This window comes from Carcharhinus amblyrhynchos, chromosome 7 (genome assembly GCF_965287045.1).
Source record: "Carcharhinus amblyrhynchos chromosome 7, sCarAmb.v2.hapA, whole genome shotgun sequence".
Classification (NCBI taxonomy): domain Eukaryota; kingdom Metazoa; phylum Chordata; class Chondrichthyes; order Carcharhiniformes; family Carcharhinidae; genus Carcharhinus; species Carcharhinus amblyrhynchos.
This window is the reverse complement of record NC_137330.1, coordinates 127992444-128016518: the sequence shown is the minus strand read 5'-3', so window position 1 is coordinate 128016518 and position 24075 is coordinate 127992444. Positions and strand designations below refer to the sequence as shown.

Sequence of the window (24075 nt, the reverse complement as noted above, 5' to 3'; positions counted from 1 at the left end):
AAACTTGGGGAGCTAAATAGTGATGTCTTGAGGAGTGTACATATTACAGAGGAAGTGGTGCTGGAAGTCTTAAAGCGCATCAAGGTAGATAAATCCCCAGGACCTGATGAAGTGTATCCCAGGACATTTTGGGAGGTGAGTGAGGAAATTGCTGGTCCCCTAGCAGAGATATTTGAATCATTGATAGTCACAGGTGAGGTATCTGAAGATTGGAAGGTGGCAAATGTTGTGCCTTTGTTTAAAAAGGGCTTCAGGGAAAAGGCTGGGAACTACAGGTTGGGGACCCTCACATCTGTGGTGGGTAAATTGTTAGAAGGTATTTTGAGACATAGGATCTACAGGCATTTAGGGACACAAGGGCAGATTAGGGACATTCAGCATGCCTTTGTGAGCAGAAAATCAAGTCTCACAAACCTGAGTTTTTTGAAGGCGTAATCAGGAAGGTAGGTGAGGGCATTGCCATTGATGTTGTCCATAGGCAATATGGGTAGAGCTCAGGAATAGGAAAGGTATAGTTGCTGTTTGTAATATATATATAAATCATTTGGAGGAAAATGTATCTGGTTTGATTAGTAAGTTTGCGGATGACACAAAGGTTGGTGGATTTGTGGATAGCAATGTGAACCATCGGAGGATACAGCAGGATATAGATCAGCTGGAGACTTGGGCGGAGGGATGGCAGATGGAGTTTAATCTGGACAAATGAGAGGTAATGCATTTAGGGAGGTCTAATACAGATAAGGAATATACAGTGAATGGCAGAACCCTTAAGAGTATTGATAGGGAAAGGGATCTGGGTGTACAGGCACACAATCACTGAAAGTGATTAAAGCATTGTCCAGTAGGATTAAGAAAAATCCCAAGGCTTTTTATACATTTGTAAAGAGCAAGAGGTTTGCCAGGGAGAGGGTTGGCCCACTCAAGAACAAGGGAGGGAATCCATGCATGGAACCAGAGGAAGTGGGTGAGGTATTAAATGAGTACTTTGCGTCAGTATTCACCAAAGAAAAGAACTTGGTGGATGATGATTCTGGGAAAGGATGTGCGGATAGTTTGAGCCATGTTGAGATCAAAAAGGAGGTGGTATTGGGGTTCTTGGGAAACATTAAGGTAGACAAGTCCACAGGACCTGATGGGATATACCCCAGAATACTGAGAGGCAAGGGAGGAAATTGCTGGGGCCTTGAGAGAAATCTTTGTATCCTCACTGGCCACAGGGGAGGTCCCAGAGGATTGGAGAATAGACAATGATCCTTTGTTTAAGAAGGGTAGCAAGAATAATCCAGGTAACTACAGGCTGGTGAGCCTTACATCAGTGGCAGGGAAATTATTGGAGAGGATTCTTCGAAACAGGATTTATTCCCACTTGGAAATAAATGGACATGTTAGTGAGAGGCAACGTCATTTTGTGAAGGGGAGGAGATATCTTACTAACTTGAAGGAGTCTTTTGAGGAAGTGACAAAGATGATTGATGAGGGTAAGGCAGTGGATGTTGCCTACATGGACTTCAGTAAGGCCTTTGACAAGTTCTCTCATGGCAGACTGGTGCAGAAGGTGAAGTCGCATGGGTTCTGAGGTGAGCTGGCAAGGTGGATACAAAACTGGCTCGGTCAAAGAAGACAGAGGATAGCAGTAGAAGCGTACATTTCTGAATAGAGAGCTGTGACAAGTGGCGTTCATCAGGGATCAGTGCTGGATCCTTTGCTATTTGTAAAATTATTTGGAGGAAAATGTAACTGGTTTGATTAGTAAGTTTGCGGACGACACAAAGGTTGGTGGATTTGCAGATAGTGATGAGGGCCATCAGAGGATACAGCAGGATATAGATCAGTTGGAGACTTGGGCGGAGAGATGGCAGATGAAGTTTAATCTGGACAAATGTGAGGTAATGCATTTTGAAGATCTAATGCAGATAGGAAATATACAGTAAATGGCAGAACCCTTAAGAGGTTGGTAGGCAAAGGGACCTGGGTGGACAGGTACACAGGCCACTGAAAGTGGCAGTGCAGGTGGAGAAGGCATACAGTATCTTGCCTTCATCAACCGGTCATGTTGCAGCTTTATAGAACCTTAGTTAGGCCGCACTTGGAATATACTGTTCAATTCTGGTCGCCACACTACCAGAAGGATGTGAAGGCTTTGGAGAGGGTATTGAAAAGATTTACGAGGATGTTGCCTGGTATGGTGAGCATTAGCTATGAGAAGAGATTGGAAAAACTTGGTTTGTTCTTGCTGGAATGTCGGAGGTTGAGGGACAACCTAATAGAAGTCTACAAGATTATGTGGGGCACAAACAGAGAGGATAGTGAGAAGTTATTTCCCAGGGTGGAAGAGTCAATTACTAAGGGCCCAGGTTTAAGATGTGAGGGGCAAGCTTTAAAAGAGATGTACGAGGCAGATTTTTTACACAGCAAGTGGTGGGTGCTTTCAACTCGTGGTCAGAGGAGTAGTGGAAGCAGATACAGTAGTGACTTTTAAGAGGCATCTTGGCAAGTACATGAATAAGATGGGAATAGAGGGATATGGTCCCCGGAAGGGTCAGGGGTTTTAATTAAATTGGGTAGCATGGTCAGTGCAGGCTTGGAGGGCCGAAGGGCCTGTTCCTGCATGTAATTTTTTTTGTTCTTTGTACATGGACTTTAGCAAGGCCTTTGACAAGGTACCGCATTGTAGGGTTGTTATATTAGCTTAAATCTCACGAGGTCCAGGGTGAGGTAACTAAATGGGCACAAAACTGGCTTGAGGACAGTAGCCAGAGTATGGTTGTAGAGGGTTGTTTTTCAAACTAGAGGCCTGTGACCAGCGGTGTGCCTCAGGGATCGGTGCTGGGTCCATTGCTGTTTGCCATTGATATTAATGAATTGATTGAGAATTTAGGAGGCATGATTAGTAAGTTTGCAGATGACACCAAAATAGATTGCTTCTATTAACTGATCATGGAAGCAAACTTTTCATAAGAACATAGGGTAGGATTTTCTTCCCGCCTATGGCGCATGTTGTAGTGGCAGAGGTGACCTGCTGTTGGTCAGTCATGAGATCTTCTGGTCCTGTTGCCATCAATGTTATATCCTCTGCTGCCAAGGAACCCATGACATTTGGTCACCATCAGCTGTACTTTATATTTTATAACAGATGTGTTGAGTATAGGGCTAACGGTAGGACTCTGAATAGTGTGGGTGAACAGAGGGATCCAGGTGTATGTGTACATAGATCCCTGAAAGTTGGGAATCAAGTAGATAGGGTCATTAGGAAGGCATACGGTGTCTTGGAGTTTATTGGTAGGGGGATTGAATTTAGGAGCCGCAACGTCATGTTGCAACTGTACACAACTCTGGTGCAGCCGCACTTGGAGTATTGTGTGCAGTTCTGGTCCCCACATTATAGGAAGGATGTGGAGGCTTTGGAGAGGGTGCAGAGGAGGTTTACCAGGATGTTGCCTGGTATGGAGGGGAGGTCCTATGAGGAGATACTGAGGGATTTGAGGTTGTTTTCGTTAGAAAGAAGGCGGCTAAGAGGGGACCTTATTGAAACATATAAGATGATTAGAGGTTTAGATAGGGTGGACAGTGATAGCCTTTTGCCTCGGATGGAGAAAGCTAGCATGAGGGGGCATAGCTTTAAATTAAGGGGTGGTAGATATAGGACGGATGTCAGGGGTAGGTTCTTTACCCAGAGGGTGGTGAGGGATTGGAATGCCCTGCCTGCTGCAGTTGTAAATGCGTCTAGTTTGGGGGCGTTTAAGAGATCTCTGGATAGGTTTATGGACGAAAAGGGATTGGTATAGGCTAGTGGGTCATTGTTTTTGTAACTGGTCGGCGCAACATCGTGGGCCGAAGGGCCTGTTCTGCGCTGTAATGTTCTATGTTCTATGTTCTATGTAATGTTCTATGTTCTATGTTCTAATCAGTGGCCTGTTTAAGGGCTCTACTGGTGACCTTTGCAGCATCTCCAAGGCCTCCACACATAAGTACATCACAGATTGCACTTTGTGAGGTGCATCAGTTACACCTTTGGCTGCTCTCAGATACATGAGATATTAATGAGCCTGTACTCATTGGAGTTTGGAAGAATGACAGGTGACCTGATTGAGGCAAATAGGATTTTCAAGGAGCTTGACAGGGTAGATGCTGAGTGGTTGTCTCCTCTTATGGGAGAGTCGAGGACCAGAGGGCAGTTATGTTTAAGTTTGTTTATTAGTGTCACTAACACTACAATGAAGTTACTGTGAAAATTCCCTACTTGCCACACTCCAGCACCTGTTCAGGTACACTGAGGGAGGGTTTAGTATGGCCAATGCACCTAACCAGCTCGTCTTTCAGACTGTGGGAGGAAACCATGATATCCAGAGGGGTGCATCATTGGTGGCACCCTAAGATCCCGCTGGCACCCTAAGATCTCGCTGGCACCCTAAGATCCCACTGGCATGAACGGGAGCAAGATTTTGGCGAGAAAGTCTAATTTTTATTTAAAGAAAGTGAAGTGAATCTGCTAATTGAATATTCATTATTTAGTTGTATGCTTGGTGGCTTTTAACTGAAAATTCAATAATTATATTTTTGTAACTAGGAGTAGACTGAAGTTGAGGCAGGGGTTTTGGGCATGCATGTCTGCAGTGTACATATCTTTGTAAACAAATGCTTATAAAGGTGTGTTAAGATCACTTATCGTGCATGGGGTGTCACGGAGGGGTAATACCTTTGATGGGGGAACATGTCACATCTATTCAGGGTGGTTTGTCCATCCTTTGTCCCCACGTGGCACTCAGCTCTCACCTGTGGCTCCCCGTAGCTGTTTGCATGCGACAGCGACCACACCCCGGGCAACGGCCTTGACATGCCAGCTAAATCAGGTGAGGGTAGCCGATGGGTCTCAACCCTCAGTGAGATAGGGAGATGTCTATCTCGGCATGTGAAGACAGAGTCCGCGGATTGAGCGGAAGAGACCAATGGAAGGACCAACGGTCAAGAAGGTGGTCTCTGCAAGCGTCATGGAACGTGAAGAGCAGGACAAGACACAGAAGACGTCCTGGTCATCCACTGCGCCTAGTCCCACCTCCAGCTGTGTTGACTCTTGTCTTGCCATTGGATCTAGATGGGAATTGGGAAGAGAGAGTGAGGCTGACGCTGCGCAACTCTCCCTCACTTTAATCCAAATCAAGCGCTAGTTTCGACACCATCATCATCAGTGTCCTGTTCAACCCTTGAAGTCCTGTGGCGATGAGTGAGTGACGAAGCAGCAGATGTGGATACACTGGGAGCTGTAGTCACGGACCTGCACGCAGGTCTAATGTCGTTTTCCACTGACTGAAGCAGCAGTGGAACTTGGCATCTACCTGGGCGACTGAGCAATCCTCTTCAGGAACGCACTGCTCACCTCCGTAGAATGAAGAATGGGCTAGAAAAGGTGCCCTAAACATTGCCTGCTTCACCACACCCTGGCCAGTTTACCTCGGCTGGCGGGGATCCCATCTTGCGGTCGAACACACAAAATAAAACACAAGGTGACACTGCTCAGCATTGGCACTTGGAACGTGCGCATGCTTTTGGACAATCCTACAGCAGACAGACCACAGAGAAGAACAGCCTTAGTTACCAGAGAGCTTGCAAGATATGACATTGACATTGCAGCTGGGCAAAACTCGTTTTGCCAACGTAGGTCAGTTGACTGGAACTGGAGGTGGATACACTTTTTTCTGGAGCGGTCGCGGCAGCGATGAGCGTCGCGATGCTGGAGTTGGATTCACTGTCAGGAGTCACCTTGTTCAGAAACTTGATAGTCTATCCAAGAGCATGAATGACCGGCTCATGACATTACAGCTTCCGCTATAGAACAGAAGTCAAGCCACCCTGATCAGCACCTATGCTCCCACAATGAACAACCCGGACGAGATGAAAGACAAGGTCTATGAAGAACTAGACGCCCTACTATCAGCAGTGGGCAGTACTGACAAGCTGATCTTGCTTGGCGATTTCAATGCAAGAATAGGGTGTGACTCTGCAACCTGGCAGGGAGTCATTGGGAGGCATGGAGTGGGCAAGTGTAACAGTAATGGCCTACTCTTAGTGAAGACCTGTGCAGCACACGACCTCCTCATCACCAACACAACCTTCCGTCTGCCTACCCATAACAAGACCTCCTGGATGCACCCCCGCTCTAAGCATTGGCATCTCACCGATTATGTCATTGTCAGGAGAAAAGACAAGCAGGATGTCAGAGTAACCAAGGCCATGTGTGGTGCTGACTGCTGGACAGATCACAGGCTCATTGTCTCCAAAATGAGGCTCCGCATTAGACCCAAGAGGTGACCACAAGGAAGCAAGGTTATGAAAAGAATCAATGCAGCCAAGCTAAAGGACCCCAGCATAGCTTCAGCGCTGGCTGAAGACTTAGAAATCAAGCTTGCTGACCTACACCTCACAGGCAGCGCTGAGGATGACTGGGAACGCTTCAGGGATGCTATCCATACATCTGGACTGAAGACGCTCGGGCCCTCCACCCGCAAGCAGCATGATTGGTTCGTTCAGAATGATGAGGAGATACAGGCTCTACTTGTTGAAAAGCATCGTCTTCATCGGGCCTGTCAGAATGACCCATCTTCAGCTGCCAAGAAAAATGCTTTTCCCAGTGCTCGCAGGACAGTCCAGAATAAACTGCATAAAATGCAGGATGCCTGGCTGAGCGCAAAGACAGATGAAATACAGGGATATGCTGACAGAAACGACTTGAAACGGTTCTATGAAGCCCTCAACACTCTCTATGGACCTCAATCACTTGGGAGCTCCCCCCTGCTGAGTACAGATGGTACAACTCTCATTACAGAAAGGGCTCAGATCCTGTAGAGATGGGCTAAACACTTTGAAGCTGTCCTCAACCGACCGTCATCTATTAATGATGAGGCAATAGACAAGATTCCCCAGGTTGATATCAACAGAGCCATGGATGACCCACCGGTAGTAGCCGAAGTCATGAAAGCTGTCAGCCAGCTATCCAGTGGCAAAGCCCCAGGGGCAGATGCCATACCCGCAGAGATCTATAAAGTTGCTGGTCCTGCACTTATCGAGAAGCTCACTGAGTTGTTCCAGTCCGTTTGGAAGCAAGGATCCATTCCTCAGGAACTTAAAGGTGCTTCCATCGTACACCTCTACAAGAGGAAGGGCAATTGGCAAGTATGCAACAATCACTGAGGAATCTCTCTGCTCTCCATCACAGGAAAAAGCCTCGCAAGAGTCCTGCTAAATCTTCTGGTCACTCATCTGGAGCTGGGCCTGCTTCCAAAGTCACAGTGTGGCTTCCGCAAAGGTCGTGGGACTACTGACATGATTTTTGCTGCGTGTCAATTTCAGGAGAAGTGTCAGGAGCAGAATCACGAGCTCTACACAACCTTTGTTGACCTCGCGAAAGCCTTCGACACTGTAAGCCGACAAGGCTTGTGGAGGATCATGTCAAAGTTCGGCTGCCTCTCCAAATTCATTCAGATGGTACGCCAGTTCCATGATGGAATGATGGCCAGACTACTGGATGGCAGAGAATCCTCTGAGGCATTCCCAGTCACGAATGGCGTCAAACAGGGCTGTGTGCTCACACCCACACTGTTCAGCATGATGTTTACTGCCATGCTGAATGATGCCTTCCAGGACAGTGTTGCTGGAATCAAGTACAGAGTGGATGGGAAGCTTTTCAACTTGAGGAGACTTCAAGCTATTACCAAAGTGAAAGAGACTGTTCTGAGAGATTTCCTTTTTGCCGATGACTGTGCCCTGTATGCTGGCTCAGAGCCAGAGATGCAAGTCAGTATGGACAAATTTTCCAAGGCTTGTGACAACTTTGGACTCACCATCAACATTAAAAAGACCGAAGTCATGCAGCAGCCTGCTCCTCATGCACCGTACACAGAACCCATAATCACAATCAAAGGGCAGAAACCACAGGCAGTGGACCAGTTCACTTATCTTGGCAGCACCCTCTCCCAAGCAGTGACTATTGATGCAGAAGTTAACTGCAGAATAGCAAAGGCAAGTTATGCTTTTGGTAGACTGTGCTCCACTGTATGGGAACATCGAGGAATCAGCCCAGCAACAAAACTGAGGGTCTACAGCACCGTGGTACTCACTACCCTCCTGTATGCCTGTGAAACGTGGACTCTGTATCGAAGGCATGCAAGACAGCTCAATCATTTCCACATGACTCATCTTCACAGAATATTACGCATCCGATGGCAAGACAAAGTACCAGACACTGAAGTTCTCTCTAGAGTCTACCATCAGTCCACACACTGATGATGAGAGCACAGATCTGGTGGGCAGGTCATGTCATCCATATGTCAGACGAGCGCATACCCAAGCAGCTCCCTTTTGGGGAACTCTCTGCTGGAAGACACTTGCATGGAGGGCAGAAGAAATGTTTCAAAGACACACTCAAAGCCTCCCTGAAGTTGCTTGACATTGACACGACCACCTGGGAAACGCTGGCACAAGACTGCCCTACCTGGTGCTGCCTCATTCACAAAGGCTGTCAAGCTCACGAAGCAAGGTGTATTGCTGAAGCACAACTTAAGCGCGAGCTGCGCAAGTCCAGAGCCACCAGCGCAACAACTACAGTGTCTGCACAAGCCTGTCCAATATGTGCCAGGACATTCCGTGCCTGAATTGGCCTGATCAGTCATCTTCAGACACACCACAACCAGCCTCAAAATGACTAATGGTGTCGAGGGCCTTATCGATGACAATGGACGAACAACAACAAGATCAATTATAATTCTATCCATTATCACTTAACTTTCTGGAGTAGTACACAATTCAGACAGTTTAGAAACATGGAGAGGTAATAAATACAATTGTCATGAAGCTTGAACAGTTAGTTCAACCAGGAAAGCATGTCTTACAGGTAGAAGTCCCAATATGGTTAAAACACAAAGGTTGAATAAATCTGGACTGAAGTATTAAAGTATTTTACCTGATCTCCCCACTCATTGATAACTGGCATATTGATATCATCAACAAATACAGTCATTTTGCGTCCACTTGGAGGTCCATAAGTGCTCCCCACACGCTTTTCCACATAGCTTTCAACTGTTCTCTGCAAAGAAATATACTTATTATTGGCATTTGTAGAATCTAGTGACAGAGCGTTTCTAAAGATCGTAGAAAGTTTACAGCACAGAAAGAAGCCATTTGGCCCATTGTGTCCTTGTTAGCTGAAAAACAAATCACTCAGACCAATCCCGCTTTCCAGCATTTGATCCATAGCCCTGCAGGTTATAGTGTTGGAGATACATACACTTTAAAATGCATTGTGTGATTTTGTCTCTATACTCTTTCAGATCATGGGTTCCAAACTCCCACAACCTTCTGGGTAAAAATGTTTTCCTCATCCCCCTACAACCTTTCTACCAATCACTTTGAATCTATGCACCCTAATCAGTTACCTCTCTACTAAAGTAAATACATCCTTCCCATTCGCTCTAATTAGACCCCTCACAATTGTATGCATCTCAATCAAATCTCTCCTCAGCCTCCTGTGTTCCAAGGAGAACAACACCAAGCTATCCAAATCTTTCCTCATAGCTGTAATTTTCCAATCCTCGCAACATCGTAAACCTCCTCTGAACCCTCTCTAATGGAATGATATCCTTTCAGTACAGTAAGAAGTCTCATAACACCATCGCCTGATGAAAAAACTGCACTCTGAAAGCTCGTGGTTACAAATAAACCTGGTGTTGTGGGACTTCTAACTGTGCCTACCCCAGTCCAACACCACTATTTCCACATCATGATCCTTTCTGTAATGAGGGGGCCAGGATTGCACACAGTACTCAAGCTGTTGCCGGCTAATGATTTGTATAGTTCCAACATAACTTCCCCTCTCTAATATATTATATCTCCATTAATAAAGAAAAGGATCCCATTGGCCTTTTTAACTACCTTATTGACAAGGAACTATGGACATTCACTTCAAGGCCCCTCACTTCTCTCATCTCCCAGTATCTCTCAGTATCCTCCATTTATTGTGTATTCCTTTGCCTTGTTTGATCTCACCAAATTCATTACCTCACACTCCTCTGGGTTGAATTCCATTTGCCACTTTCCTGTCTCCCTGACCATATCTATCAGCATAAATATGACAATCACTCATGCTGGATATTGAGCCCACGCCAAATATACAATTAGCACGGATGCTATTTACAACAGGTCTACATAAGGGTAAACTTGGCACCATCACCTCCAAAGAGGATATTGGTGATGAGCGCTTAGGTGACCATTACTCCTCGGGCAGTCCAACATGTGAGGGGTGCCAGGGAGAACGCTGGGAATGCACACAAGTGCAGCTTAGGGCCATGGATGAGGTCACTGTTGCCATGGGGCTGAGGGTGCGGTGGTGGTGGGTTGGGGGCATTGTGGGTTACTCACTGGCTTAACCTTCCCTTCATAACAGGTCGTCCTTTGCTGTGAGGGGATGTGCTAGCTGCCAAGCAGGCATTGCTTCCTGGCTCCTCCATGCTGGGTTACTGTTCAAAGGGTGAATCTCTGGAATTCTCTGCCCGTTGAGGTGGTGGAGGCTGCCTCGCTAAATATTTTTAAGAAGCGGGTTGATGGGTTCTTGATAAGAGAGGGGATTAAGGGTTATGGGGAGAGGGTGGGAATGTGGAACTGAGCCACGACAGATCAGCCATGATCTTATTGAATGGCGGGGCAGGCTCGAAGGGCTAGATGGCCTACTCCTGCTCCTATTTCTTATGTTCTTATGTTCTTATATGTTCCTTATTAGGAACTGCAAACTCATCACAAGGGATTCTGACCCTCTGTTCATCTGACTTTGGCCTTAATCCCTGCCTTTACAGTTTTGCCCTCAACTATCTAGGGCAAATACTCCCCAATAAACCTCATTCCACCTAAACTGCTATGCCCTCTGCCCTTTAAACTCTTCTTTTGTGGCTTAACAAACATTTATATCCTTGCATTTCAATGCAAATGGTTTTTGTAGTTATGCAAAGACAAAATAAACCCTAAATAAATGTAATTTTTCGTGAAAAATATGTGTTGGATAAATAATTACACTTCATCAACACCTGGGAAATTGTGAATTCTGCCCTCTGATTTTCTGATGATTTGGTTGATAGAAAATAAGAACATAAGAACTAGGAGCGGGGGTAGGCCATCTAGCTCCTCCTGCCTTTCAATAAGATCATGGCTGATCCTTTTGTGGACTCAGCTCCACTTACCTGCCCACTCACCATAACTCTTAAATTGCTTGACTGTTCAAAAATTTATCTATCCTTGCTTTAAAAACATTCAATGATGTAGCCTCAACTGCGACAGTGGGTAGGCAATTCCACAGATTCACAACCCTTTGTGTGAAGAAGTTTCTCCTCAACTCAGTCCTAAATCTGCTTCCCCTTATTTTGAGACTATGCCCCTAGTTCTAGTTTCACCTGCCAGTGGAAACAACTTCCCTGCTTCTTATCTATTCCTTCATAATCTTATATGTTTCGATCAGATCTCCCCTCATTCTTCTGAATTCCAACGAATATAGCCTCTGGCTACTCGGTCTCTCCTCATAAGCCAACCTTCTCAACTCTGGAATCAACCTGGTGAATCTCTTCTGCACCCCCTCCAATACCAGTGTATACTTTCTCAAGTAAGGAGACCAAAACTGTACACAGTCCTCCAGGTGTGGCCTCATGAGCACCTTATACAGCTGTAACATAATCTTGCTGTTTTTAAACTCCGTCCCTTAAACAATGAAGGACAAAATTCCATTTGCCTTTTTAATTACCTGCTGCACCTGCAAACCAACTCCTTGAGATTCCTGTACAAGGACACCGCGGTCCCTCTGCACAGCAGCATGCTGCATTTTTTTACCATTTAAATAGTAGTCCATTTTGCTGTTATTCCTACCAAAATGAATGACCTCACATTTACCAACATTGTACTCCATCTGCCAGGCCCTCACCCACGTACTTAGACAATCGATATCCCTTTGCAGACTTTCAGCATCCTCTGCACACTTTAGTCTGCCACTCAGCTTAGTGTCATCTGTGAATTTTGACACACTACACTTGGTCTCCAACTCCAAATCATTTATGTAAATCGAAAACAATTGATGTCCCAACACTGATCCCTGAGGCACACTACTGATTGCTAACCAGAGAACACCCATTTACCCCCACTCTTTTTGCTTTCTGTTTGTTAACCAATCCTCTATCCATGCTAATACATTACCTGTAACACATTGCACCTTTATCTTATGCAGCAGTCTTTGGTGCGGCACCTTGTCAAATGCCTTCTGGAAATCCAGACACACCATATCCACAGGTTCCCTACTGTCCACCGCACATGTAATGTTCTCAAAGAATTCCACCAAATTCATCAAACATGACCTTCCCTTCATGAACCCATGTTGCGTCTTACCAATTTATATCCAGATGTCTCGCTATTTCTTCCTTGATGATTGATTCAAGCATTTTCCCTACCACAGAAGTTAAGCTAACTGGCCTATAGTTACCCACCTTTTGTCTACCTCCTTTTTAAATCACTGAGTGAGTGTGTTCGGTTTATCAATACTCATGCCTGGTGAAATAAATTAAAGTGAAATGATGGAACACTTACTTAATATACCATTGACATCAGGAATTGGATCAATTAAGCTCATTTTTAGTTCATCTTCATACAAGTGTATAATACCTGGAACATGTAGGGTTCTGTGGCAGAAGAGAAATTTAAACTCTTGGACAGATGTTCTTCAGGATCATATTTCTTCAAATATCCTTTAATCATTACTGTTTTTGCTGTTCCCTGTTCTCCAGTCAGAAGTACAGCCTGTGATAACATCAGAAATATATTGGTTATAAATGAGCTTTTTCTTAAAGAGTCCCTATTGTATAAAAGGAAGCCATTCGACCCATCCAGTGTGCACTGACTCTCCAAAAGAGCATTTTGTCAGTTTTAGTCGTAATACTCAGTATCCTTTGCCTAGTAATTGTAATTGTTTAAGTTTCTGCCCCCTTTTGCATCTTGATTTATATGTATTTCCGACAGTGAAGGTAGGCACAGAGCATTTATTCAACACTTCCGCTATTTCCTTCTTTTCTGCTATTAATTTCCCAGACTCACTCTTTAAAGGACCCACACTGACCTGAGATTTTTTTCTTTTTTAAATATTTATAGAAACTTTTACTATCTATTTTTATAATTCTAGCCATTTTTTTCTCATACTCTAATTTCAAACATTACTTTTGAAGTCACTCTTTACTGGTTTTTAAAGTCTGTCCACTCTGCTGACTGACCATTGATCTTTTCAGAATTTGTAAACTTTATCTTTCAATTTGCTACTATCTCCAACTTCCTTAATTAGCCATAGATAATGCATTTACCTCCTAATCTTTCTCTCCCATCAGAATGGATCTTTACTATGTTATGAAATGTCTCCTTAAATGTCTGTCACTACACTTCTACTGACCTACACATTAACTTATTTTCCGAGTCCACTTTAGCCAGCTCTGTCATCAAACCATATGGTCTGCCTTTAGAACATAGAACATAGAACACTACAGCACAAACAGGCCCTTTGGCCCACAAGTTGCACCGATCATATCCATACCTACCAGGCCACAGAACTATCTATAACTCTCAATCCCATTAAATCCCATGTACTCATCTAGAAGTCTCTTAAAAAGCCCCAGCGAGTTCGCCTCTACCACCACCGACGGCAGCCGATTCCACTCACTCACCACCCTCTGACTGAAAAACTTACCCCTGACATCTCCTCTGTACCTGCTCCCCAGCACCTTAAACCTGTATCCTCTCATAGTGACCATTTCAGCCCTGGGAAATAGCCTCTGAGAATCCACCCTATCTATACCTCTCAACATTTTATAAAACTCTATCAGGTCGCCTCTCAATCTTCGTCTCTCCAGGGAGAAGAAACCTAGCTCCCTCAACCTATCACCTATTTATTTAAGTTTAAAACACGAGTTTTAGACTGACTCTTCTCCACCTGAAACTGAATGTGAAATTTGATCAAGTTATGATCACTGCGACCTGTGGGCTCCTTTACTATGAGGTCAGGGAAGAATATGGGGGTTAGAATGTAGACAGGTCAGTTGGGGGTATCAGCTTTCATTGGGAGGGATAGTCAGATGTTTGGGGGTGGTCAGGTCAGGTCAAGAGGTAGGTGGATTGTTTGGGAGTAGTGAATGGGAAATAAGCAAAAAGCAGCAAAGGCTGGTAAAACAAATAGCACTAACTACAAGAAGGAAGTAAGGTAAATCAAATTCTGTCTAAACTTTTACAATGAAATGTCATTTGATGTAAGTTTTAAGCTGTATATTTAACCAGCATGTCTTAGAAAACGAGGAATAGAGCAAGGAATAGAGATAGGCTAAATGCTTCTTTGTCAGTCTTTGTTGAACTTGCCAAGCTGAAATGAAGGCAACTGCTCGTGAGAGAAACAACAAAGAAAGCAAAATACACTAGTCCTTTAGTTTCTGAAGACAACCTTAGATTGGGATATGCAGTATAGTCTTCCAATGGGGAAAGTATTGGAACTCGTGACCCTTTCAGTGGTGAAGATGACTCTATTGATGCAATTGAACTTTTTCTGGCATTGCAGCCATATCCTAGGCACTAACACGTTGCCATAAATAGGTTTTGTGGCCTCTTCCCAATGACTTCTAAGTGAGTGGCCCTTCCTCTGAGGGCCTCAAAGAGAAAATCAAATATCTTTACTACCATTTCAGTGTTGCTATATCTATTTAATTGTTGAGCACTGTTGTCAGAGCATACCTCATTTATCTATTATCCTAATATGTTGATAATGAGCAGCATGGATAGCCCTGGCTGACATCTGCATAGCTATAATCAGCAGATAGTGTGAAACAGGATGTGTGTGCATCATGTACTCCCATTTCCAGGAAAAATCTAATTTCTAGTCATGAATACTATATGTATCAGACAGCAGCGATGTTTTACTCAGCACATTATTTCGTGTGGCAATGATTATCAGACAGAATAGGTTGGATCTGCAGTTGGATGCAGTTAGGAGCATGAAGGAGGTGGAAAGCATCATAGATAGGAGCTTTAAACATGTGGTCACACCCAAGGTGCAGGCAGATACATGGGTGATTGCTAGAAGGGGCAGCCAGTCAATGCAGGAATCCTCTGTGGTAATCCCCCTCTCTAACAAGTATACCATTTTGGATACCGTTGGGGGAGATGGCGTACCAGGGAATAACAGCATCAGCATCAGCAGCAGCAGCAGCAGCAGCAGCCTTAACTGTGGCACCATGGCTGGCTCTGTTAAGCAGCAGGGACAAATAGCACTAAAGCAACAGTTATACGGGACTCTATTGTTAGGGGTGCAGATAGGTGCTTCTGTGGATGTGAAAGAGACTCCAGGATGGTATGTTGCCTCCCTGGTGCCAGGGTCCAGGATGTCTCTGAACGGGCAGAATGCATTTTGAAGGGAGAGGATGAACAGCCAGAGGTTGTGGTACATTTTGGTACTAACAACATAGGTAAGAAGAGTGATGAAGTCCTGCAGCAGCAGTTAAGGGAATTAGGTAGAAAGTTAAAAAGCAGGATCTCTAAGGTTGTAATTTCAGGATTACTCCCTGTGCCACGTGCTAGTGAGGCTAGGAATAGGAAGATAGTGCAGCTCCATATGTGGTGAAACAACTGGTGTAATAGGGAGGGTTTCAGATATTTGGACCATTAGGGTCTGTTCCAAGGCAGGTGGGACATGTACAAGAAGGATGGGTTGCATCTAAATTGGAACGGCATAAATATTTTGGCTGGGAGGTTTGCTAATATCACACGGGAGGATCTAAACTACTTTGGCAGGGGGTGGGAACCGCAAAGGTGAATTAGCTGAAGGGGAACCAGAAAGTAGGGCCAATAAGACTCAGAGAAAGAGTAGGCAGGGTTGTTAATCAAAGAGGGCCTGATAGACTGAAGTGCGTTTGTTTCAATGTGAGAAGTGTAACAGGTGAGGCAGATGAACTTAGAGCTTCGATTAGGACAAGGAACTATAACAATGTTGCCATTACAGAGACGTGGTTAAGGGAAGGACAGGATTGGCAGCTTAACATTCCAAGATACAGATATTTCAGGCAGGATAGAGGGGGATGTAGAAGAGGTAGGGGAGTTGCATTACTGGTTAAGGAGAATATAGTAAGAAGTCTCATAGCACAAGGTTAAAGTCCAACCAGTTTATTTGATAGTAATCCCACAAGCTTTCGGAAACGGTACTCCTTTGTCAGGTGAGTGGAAGATTCCACACACCTGATGAAAGAGCAGCGTTTCCAAAAGCTTGTGGGATTACTATCAAATAAACTGGTTGGACTTTAACCTGGTGTTGTGAGACTTCTTACTGTGTTTACCCCACTCCAACGTCAGCATCGCTACATTAAGGAGGATATCACGGCTGTACTGCAGGGGGACACCTCGGAGGCTCATACAGTGAGGCAATATGGGTAGAGCTCAGGAATAGGGAGGGTATAGTCACAATGTTGGGGGTTTACTAAAGGCCACCCAACTGCCAGCGGGAGATAGAGGAACAGATATGTAGGTGGATTTTGGCAAGGTGACAGGATTGTTGTGGCGGGTGATTTCAACTTTCCCTATATTGACTGGGACTCACTTGGTGCTAGGGGCGTGGATGGGGCAGAGTGTGTAAGGAGCATCCAGGAGGGCTTCTTTTAACAGTATGTGGATAGTGCAACTAGAGAAGGGGCCATATTGGACCTGGTATTGGGGAATGAGCCCAGCCAGGTGGTTGATGTTTCAGTAGGGGAGCAGTTTGGGAACAGTGACCACAATTCGGTAACCTTTAAGGTACTGATGGATAAAGATAATTGTAGTTCTCAAGTTAAGGTGCTAAATTGGGGGAAGGCTAATTACAACAATATGAGGCAGGAACTGAAGAATGTAGGTTGGGGGCAGATGTTTGAGGACAAATCAACATCTGGCATGTGGGAGGCTTTCAAGTGTAAGTTGGCAGGGATTCAGGATCGGCATGACAGGCAGGATAAAGGATAAGTTTTGGGAACCTTGGATAACGAGAGATATTGTGAGCCTAGTCAAAGAGAAAAAGGAAGCATTTGTCAAAGCTAGGAGGCTGGGAATACACAAAGCAAGTGTGGATATAAGGAAAGCAGAAAGAAACTTAAGCAAGGAGTAAGAAGAGCTAAAAGGGGTCATGAAAAACCATTGGCCAGCAGGATTAAGGAAAATCCTTAGGCTTTTTATACATATATAAAGTGAAAGAGGATAGCTAGGAAGAGGGTTGGCCCACTCAAGGACAAGGGAGGGAATCTATGCATGGAGCCAGAGGAAATGGGTGAGATATTAAATGAGTACTTGTATTCACCAAAGGATTTGATGGATGAAGAGTCTGGGAAAGGGTGTATCGATATTTGAGTCATGTTGAGATCAAAAAAAGAGAAGGTATTGGGATTCTTGAGAAACATTAAGGTAGACAAGTTTCCAGGGCCTAATGGGATATACCCCAGAAAACTGAGAGGCAAGGGAGTAAATTGCTGGGGCCTTGAGAGAAATCTTTGTATCCTCACTGATTACAGGGGAGGTCCCAGAGGATTGGAGAATAATCAATGTTGCTCCTTTGTTTAAGAAGGGTAGCAAGAATAATCCAGGTTATTACAGGCCGGTGAGCCTTTACATCAGTGGTAGTGAAATTATTGGAGAGGATTCTTCGAGACAGGATTTATTCCCACTTGGAAATAAGTTGATGTATTAGTGAGTGACAATATGGTTTTGTGAAGGGGAAGTTGTGTCTCACGAACTTGATCGAGTTTTTTGAGGAAGTGACAAAGATGATTGATGAGGGTGGGGCAGTGGATGTTGTCTATATGGACTTCAGTAAGGTCTTTGGCAAGGTTCCTCATGGCAGCCTGGTGCAGAAGGTGAAGTTGCATGGGATCAGAGGTGAGCAGGCAAGGTGGATACAAAACTGGCTCGGTCAAAATAGACAGAGGGTAGCAGTGGAAGGGTACATTTCTGAATGGAGGGCTGTGACAAGTGATGTTCCTCAGGGATCAGTGCTGGGACCTTTGCTGTTTGTAATACATATAAATGATTTGGAGGAAAGTGTAATTGGTTTGATTAGTAAGTTTGCGGATGGTGGATTTGTGGATAGCGATAAGGAATATCAGAGGATACAACAGGATATAGATCGTTTGGAGACTTGGGCAGAGAGATGGCAGATAGAGTTTAATTCGGACAAATGTGAGGTAATGCATTGTGAAAGATCTAATACAGATGGGAAACATACAGTAAATGGCAGAACCCTTAGGAGTATTAATAGGCAAAGGGATCTGGGTGTACAGGTACACATGTCACAAAGTGGCAAATGCAGCTGGAGAAGATAGTCAAGAAGGCATACGGAATGGTTGCCTTCAACGGTCAGGGCATTGAGTTTAAAAATTGACAAGTCATGTTGCAGCTTTATAGAACCTTAGTTACGCAGCACTTGGAATTTTGTGTTCAGTTCTGGCCACGGTACTACCAGATGGATGTGGATGCTTTAGAGGGTACAGAAAAGATTTACCAGGATGCTTCCTACTGTGGGGGACACTAGTCATGAGGAGAGGTTGGAGAAACTTGTTTTGTTCTCACTGGAATGACGGATGTTGAGGGGTGACCTGATAAAAGTCTACAAGATTATGAGGGGCATGGACAGAGTGGATAGTCAGAAGCTTTTTCCCAGGGTGGAAGAGTCAATTACTAGGGGGCACAGGTTTAAGATACGAGGGGCAATGTTTAAAGGAGATGTACGAGGCAAATTTTTTACACAGAGTGGTGGGTGCTTGGAACCCATTGCTGGTGGAGTTGGTGGAAGCAGTTCTGGTAGTGAATTTTAAGGGGCATCTTGACAAATACATGAATAGGATAGGAATAAAGTGATAGGGTCCCTAGAAGAGTAGGGGGTTTTAATGCGGTCAGGCAGCATGGTCGGTGCAGACTTGGAGGGCCAAAGGGCCTGTTCCTGTGCTGTAATTTTCTTTGTTCTTTATAATAGCAAATCTCCTTTATTCTCTACTTGTCTTAGTTTGTTTAACTATAATTATCACACATGACAACAAAGATCTTTTATTCTGCATTTACCTTATTTTGTTTCGCTATGATATCCACAAGAAAGTTAGTCCTAACATTATCAACATTTGGTACGAGGATTGAATTATAGTCTGGTACACTGTCAGTTGGATAGAGATATTCCTGAACCCAAACTCTCCAGTGCTCCCAATCACCTGGCAAGACAAAGTAAGGAAGTTATGCTGCAGTCCAATCCTAACATTGGATTATCCCTAATCACTATGACTTCCATTTCAATGGACATCAAAAGATTTACTTTTTAAAGCATTAAAATGAACTTCTTCCAATCTTTAAATATTTAAAAAAATAATTTACAGGTTGTGGGTGTTGCTGGCTAGGCCAGCATGGATTGCCCATAGCTACTTTCCCTTAGGTAGTGAATTGCCTTCTTAAATCACTGCAGAACTTGAAGGCTATGTACACCTACACTGCTGTCAGGGAGGAGTTCCAGAATTTGACCTCCAAGTGTCGTTGAACCTGGAGGAGTACTGGTTCACCAGCTGAGATTTTGGGGGTGGGGGGAGGGTGGTGTGCAGTGTGGGGGCAGGGAGGAGGTTTCCTTGCCCACGTTTGAGACTTCATGGGTCAATGTTGTGAACTCCCTCATGACTGTATACTGGTGCGCCACCACCTCTTTAGGGACATATGGTGGTGTCTGGGAGATATATTTTCCATCAGTCTCAATATGTCCTTCCCTCAAGGGTATTAGTGAACCTGATGGATTTTTATGACAATCGCTATTAGATTTTTAATTCCAGATTTGCTTTTATTGAATTCAAAGTTCACCACCTCCTGTGGTGGGATTCTAATCCTGGTCTCAGAGCATTACCCTGGGTCTGTGGATTACTATCCCAGTGACAATACCACTATGCTATCGCTTCCGCATAATGATGCTACGAACTTCAGGAGGCAGACATGATAAATCATCCATTTGGCACATCTGGATGAAGATGGTTCCAAATATTTTAGCCTTGTTGCTGAGCTCCCCCATCATTGAGGGCAGGGATGTTTGTAGATCTTCCTCTTGTGGCTAACTGTTCACCAATATTCATGACAGGATAGCAGAGTTTAGATCTGTCACCTTATGGTTTGGCATACCCCCTATGTTACCACTACCACCCAGCCAGGAAATCAACTCTGTCTTAATGAAGAATGCAGGAGGGCATGCCAGGAGCAACACCAGACATAGCTAACAATGAGGTATCAACCTACTGAAGCTAATGCACAGGACTAATTGCAGGAAAAACAGCATAAGCAGCAAGTAATAGACACAGCTAAACAATCCCACAACCAACGGATCAGATCTAAACTCTATTGTCCTTCCATATCCATTTGTGAATAGTGTGGACAATTCAACAACTAAACGGAGGAGGAGATGCCACAAATATTCCCATTCTCCATAGTGAGAGAGCCCAGTTCATCAATGGAGAAGATAAAGCTTTTTTGTATTGGCATGTTATCACTGAACCATGGTTAATGCCTGCTTTGAGGTATTGGTTGAGTGAGGAAATGACAGACCATGAAATTACAGATTATAGCAGACTAACTTGTGGATGTCCAGTTTTGAGCTGTTTGATCTGATCCATCCCTATCCCATTTAGCAAGATAGTGGTGCCACATAACACAATGGTGCATTTCATTGTGTGAATACTCTCCCCAAGGACTGAGCAGTGATCATACCTATCAATCTGTTATGGATAGATGTGTCTACAGCAGCTAGGCCAATGAGGACAAGTGCAAGTAGATTGTAATTTTACAGTCAGCCATTCTGGCAGATGTACCCTTTAGACTCTGTTAGCTCGGTCAATAGTGATGCTTTTGAACCATTCTTGGTGGTCAGTATGGATGTTTTCCTACCCAGAGTAAATTCTGTGCCCTTGTTACCTCAATGCTTCTTCCAAGTGATGTTTAACATGGAAGACCATTGATTCATCAGATGAGGAAGACAGTAGTTAGTGATTAGCCCGAGGTTTCCTTGCCCGTGTTTGACCTGAAGCAAAGATACTTCACTGGAGTCTGTAGTCTTCACCCTCCCGTCTGTACACCACTCTTTCATCATCTCTTATATCAACCTGTTGGTGGCACAGAACATCTCAAGAGATGATGATGTCATCAGAGTCTGAAATCATGTGTATGGAATGATGTAACTTGATTATTCTACAGGGTAGCTCTCCAAATGTTAGCACAAGTTACGAGATGTTAATCATTTTCGTCACTGATTTGAAATGCAAGAAACATTACTAATAAATGTGGCAAAGTTTTCACCTAGTTAGAATACCTTTTGGGACTTGAATTAAATTTGATTTTAGAAATTAATTGACAAGAAATTTATGATTTCTCAGCGGCCTCCCTTCTCACAGCTGATCGGAGTCAGCACCTCTCTACACCCCGCACCAATCATCAGCTACTTCTCCTGCTCCCTCCCCGCAGAATCATTGACCTCCTATGGTTGGAGAGGGTTGTTTTTCAAACTGGAGGCCTATGACCAGCAGTGTACCTCAGGGATCAGTGCAGGGTCCACTGTTATTTGTCGTTTATATTAATGATGTGGGTGAGAATCTAGGAGGCATGGTTAGTAAGTTTGCAGATGATACCAAGGTTGGTGGCATAGTGGACAGTGAACAAAGTTATCTCTGATTGCACTGGGATCTTGATCAATTGGGCCACTGGGCTGATGAATGGCAGATGGAGTTTAATTTAGACAAATGTGAGGTGATGCGTTTTGGTAGATTGAACCAGGGCAGGACTTACTCAGTTAATGGTAGGGCACTGGGGAGAGTTACAGAACAAAGAGATCTAGGGGTACATGTTCATCGCTCCTTGAAAGTGGAGTCACAGGTGGACAGAATGGTGAAGAAGGCATTTGGCATGCTTGGTTTCATCAGAGCATTGAATACAGGAGTTGGAATGTCATGTTGAAGTTGTACAAAACATTGGTAAGGCCACACTTGGAATACTATGTGCAGTTCTAGTCACCCTATTATAGAAAGGATGTTATTAAACTAGAAAGAATGCAGAAAAGATTTACTAGCATGCTACCGGAACATGATGGGTTGAGTTATAAGGAGAGGCTGGATAGACTGGGGCTTTTTCGCTGGAGTGTAGGAGGTTGAGGGGTGATCTTATAGAAGTCAATAAAATAATGAGGAACACAGATCAGCTAGATACTCAATATCTTTTCCCAAAGGCAGGGGAGTCTAAAACTAGAGGGCGTAGGGTTAAGGTGAGAGGGGAGAGATACAAATGTGTCTAGAGGGGCAATTTTTTCACAGAGGGTAGTGAGTATCTGAAACAAGCTGCCAGAGGTAGTCGTCAAGGCAGGTACAATTTTGTCTTTTAAAAAGCATGGATAAGTTGGGTATAAAGGGATATGGGCCAAATGCAGGAATTGGGATTAGTTTAGGGGTTTAAAAAAAGGGTGGCATGGACTAGTTGGGCTAAAGGGCCTGTTTTCATGCTGTAAACCTCTCTGGTTCTCGATTAATACCGAGAAAATAAAAGCTTAATAAAGATTATACCTACAGAACAATAGTCTGTAATGATTAAAGCTTGGTCACAGAATATGAAATAAAACTGCCAGCTACTCATAAACCATGGAATTATATCAGCTGGTGATATACACCACTAAGGAAGTGACATTTCCCAATTTTTATACGCATCATCAAGACTCCTTGCTGGTGGCAAGAAATTAGAAAAGCAGCCCAATGAGGTGACACGTTGTGTGACTACTTTGTTCCTCATTTATAAAGTGATAATTCTGAATAATAGCTTGTAAAGCAAAACTTCATCATGCATACCTTGTTGATTGACAAGATACTCAAACATGGTCTCGTTGCTGTCAGCAGGGATCATAGGTAGGCTCAGTTTGCTGCCGTGGTTTTGGAGGAATTGTTCAAGTTTAGCTCTGCTCTCTAATTCCAACAGGGCACCAATACTCCACATCAGCACAAACACAAAAAGCCGCTCAAGTTGCGTTGCATCAGAAATTCCTCCATCTTCCCTTGACGGAATCAAACCATCGAGCAGGGTGATGGACTAAAGAGAGAGAAAAATTGACATTGTTAGTGGGTGTCTCTTTTGTGCTTAGATGCTTCCTCTCAAGGTAAGACGATCATTTGGAGAATTTTGCAGACACGATGGGCTAAATGGTCACATTACACTCTTTTTTGAAAAAGGATGTAACATTTTCAATTGCCATTTAATTATAATTTTATTATTTAGGTCCGATTAATTGACAGTTTGATTAGTTGACAGTTTGATTAAGCACTGATTGTAATTATATGACAAAGGATAAATTGGTTTCAGTTTTGTTAATCCTTACTCTAACAATTCTGTGATTTTGTGATATTGATATATGGTGACAGGCGATTGAAGAATAAAGATTCACAATTCAATGTTACAATGTGGGGTTCTTAACCCTACAGTTGTTGGAAAGTTGTGATCTAAAGGTAGAAATCGCATCAGTCAGAAGGATCGCAAGTCATTTCAACTTGCTACCAGACATTTGTTAAAGAATGCTGCAGAAGAAGACAGGGACTCACTGGATTGGGATTTATAAAATCACGGAATAATTACAGCACAGAAAAAGGCTACCTCCTTTGTCATTGTTTTGCCAGCTCATCCAGTGCTATTCCTCTAATTTTCCCCCATTTTATTCATTTTTTTCTCTTTACATGATACAATTCTCAATTGAAAAATTGAATTCAGTCTGTCTCCACTATATTTTCGGTCAGTACATTCTAGATGTGCAAAAAAAGATTTTCCTCATTTCATTACGGTTTACTTTACAAATCTGTTCCCTCTGGTTCTTGATCCTTTCAGTTTCTATTTTTAATCGACCCAGTCTTCTCAGGATTTTGAATACCTTTCTTAAATTTCCTCCCAACTTTCTGTTTCCAATAGAAAACAGTCCAGCTTTTCCAATTCATTTGTGTAACTGCAAAGAGGTAGGGAGGACGGTGGAGGGAG

General features: G+C 43.8%; 1 protein-coding gene across 1 annotated transcript in view; it reads right to left on the bottom strand.

Moving 5' to 3' along the window:
- The window catches only part of LOC145345624 (dynein axonemal heavy chain 8-like), a gene marked incomplete at its 3' end in the record, with an annotated part of 1250971 nt that overhangs the window by 172563 nt on the left and 1054333 nt on the right, over nt 1-24075 (bottom strand). Inside the window, exons 56-59 of the mRNA XM_080193458.1 lie at nt 22905-23142; nt 19120-19262; nt 12682-12816; nt 8954-9076 (exon numbers count right to left, since the gene is read on the bottom strand). Of these exons, the coding sequence (XP_080049584.1) occupies nt 8954-9076; nt 12682-12816; nt 19120-19262; nt 22905-23142 (639 nt within the window). The remainder of the gene's footprint in view (nt 1-8953; nt 9077-12681; nt 12817-19119; nt 19263-22904; nt 23143-24075) is intronic.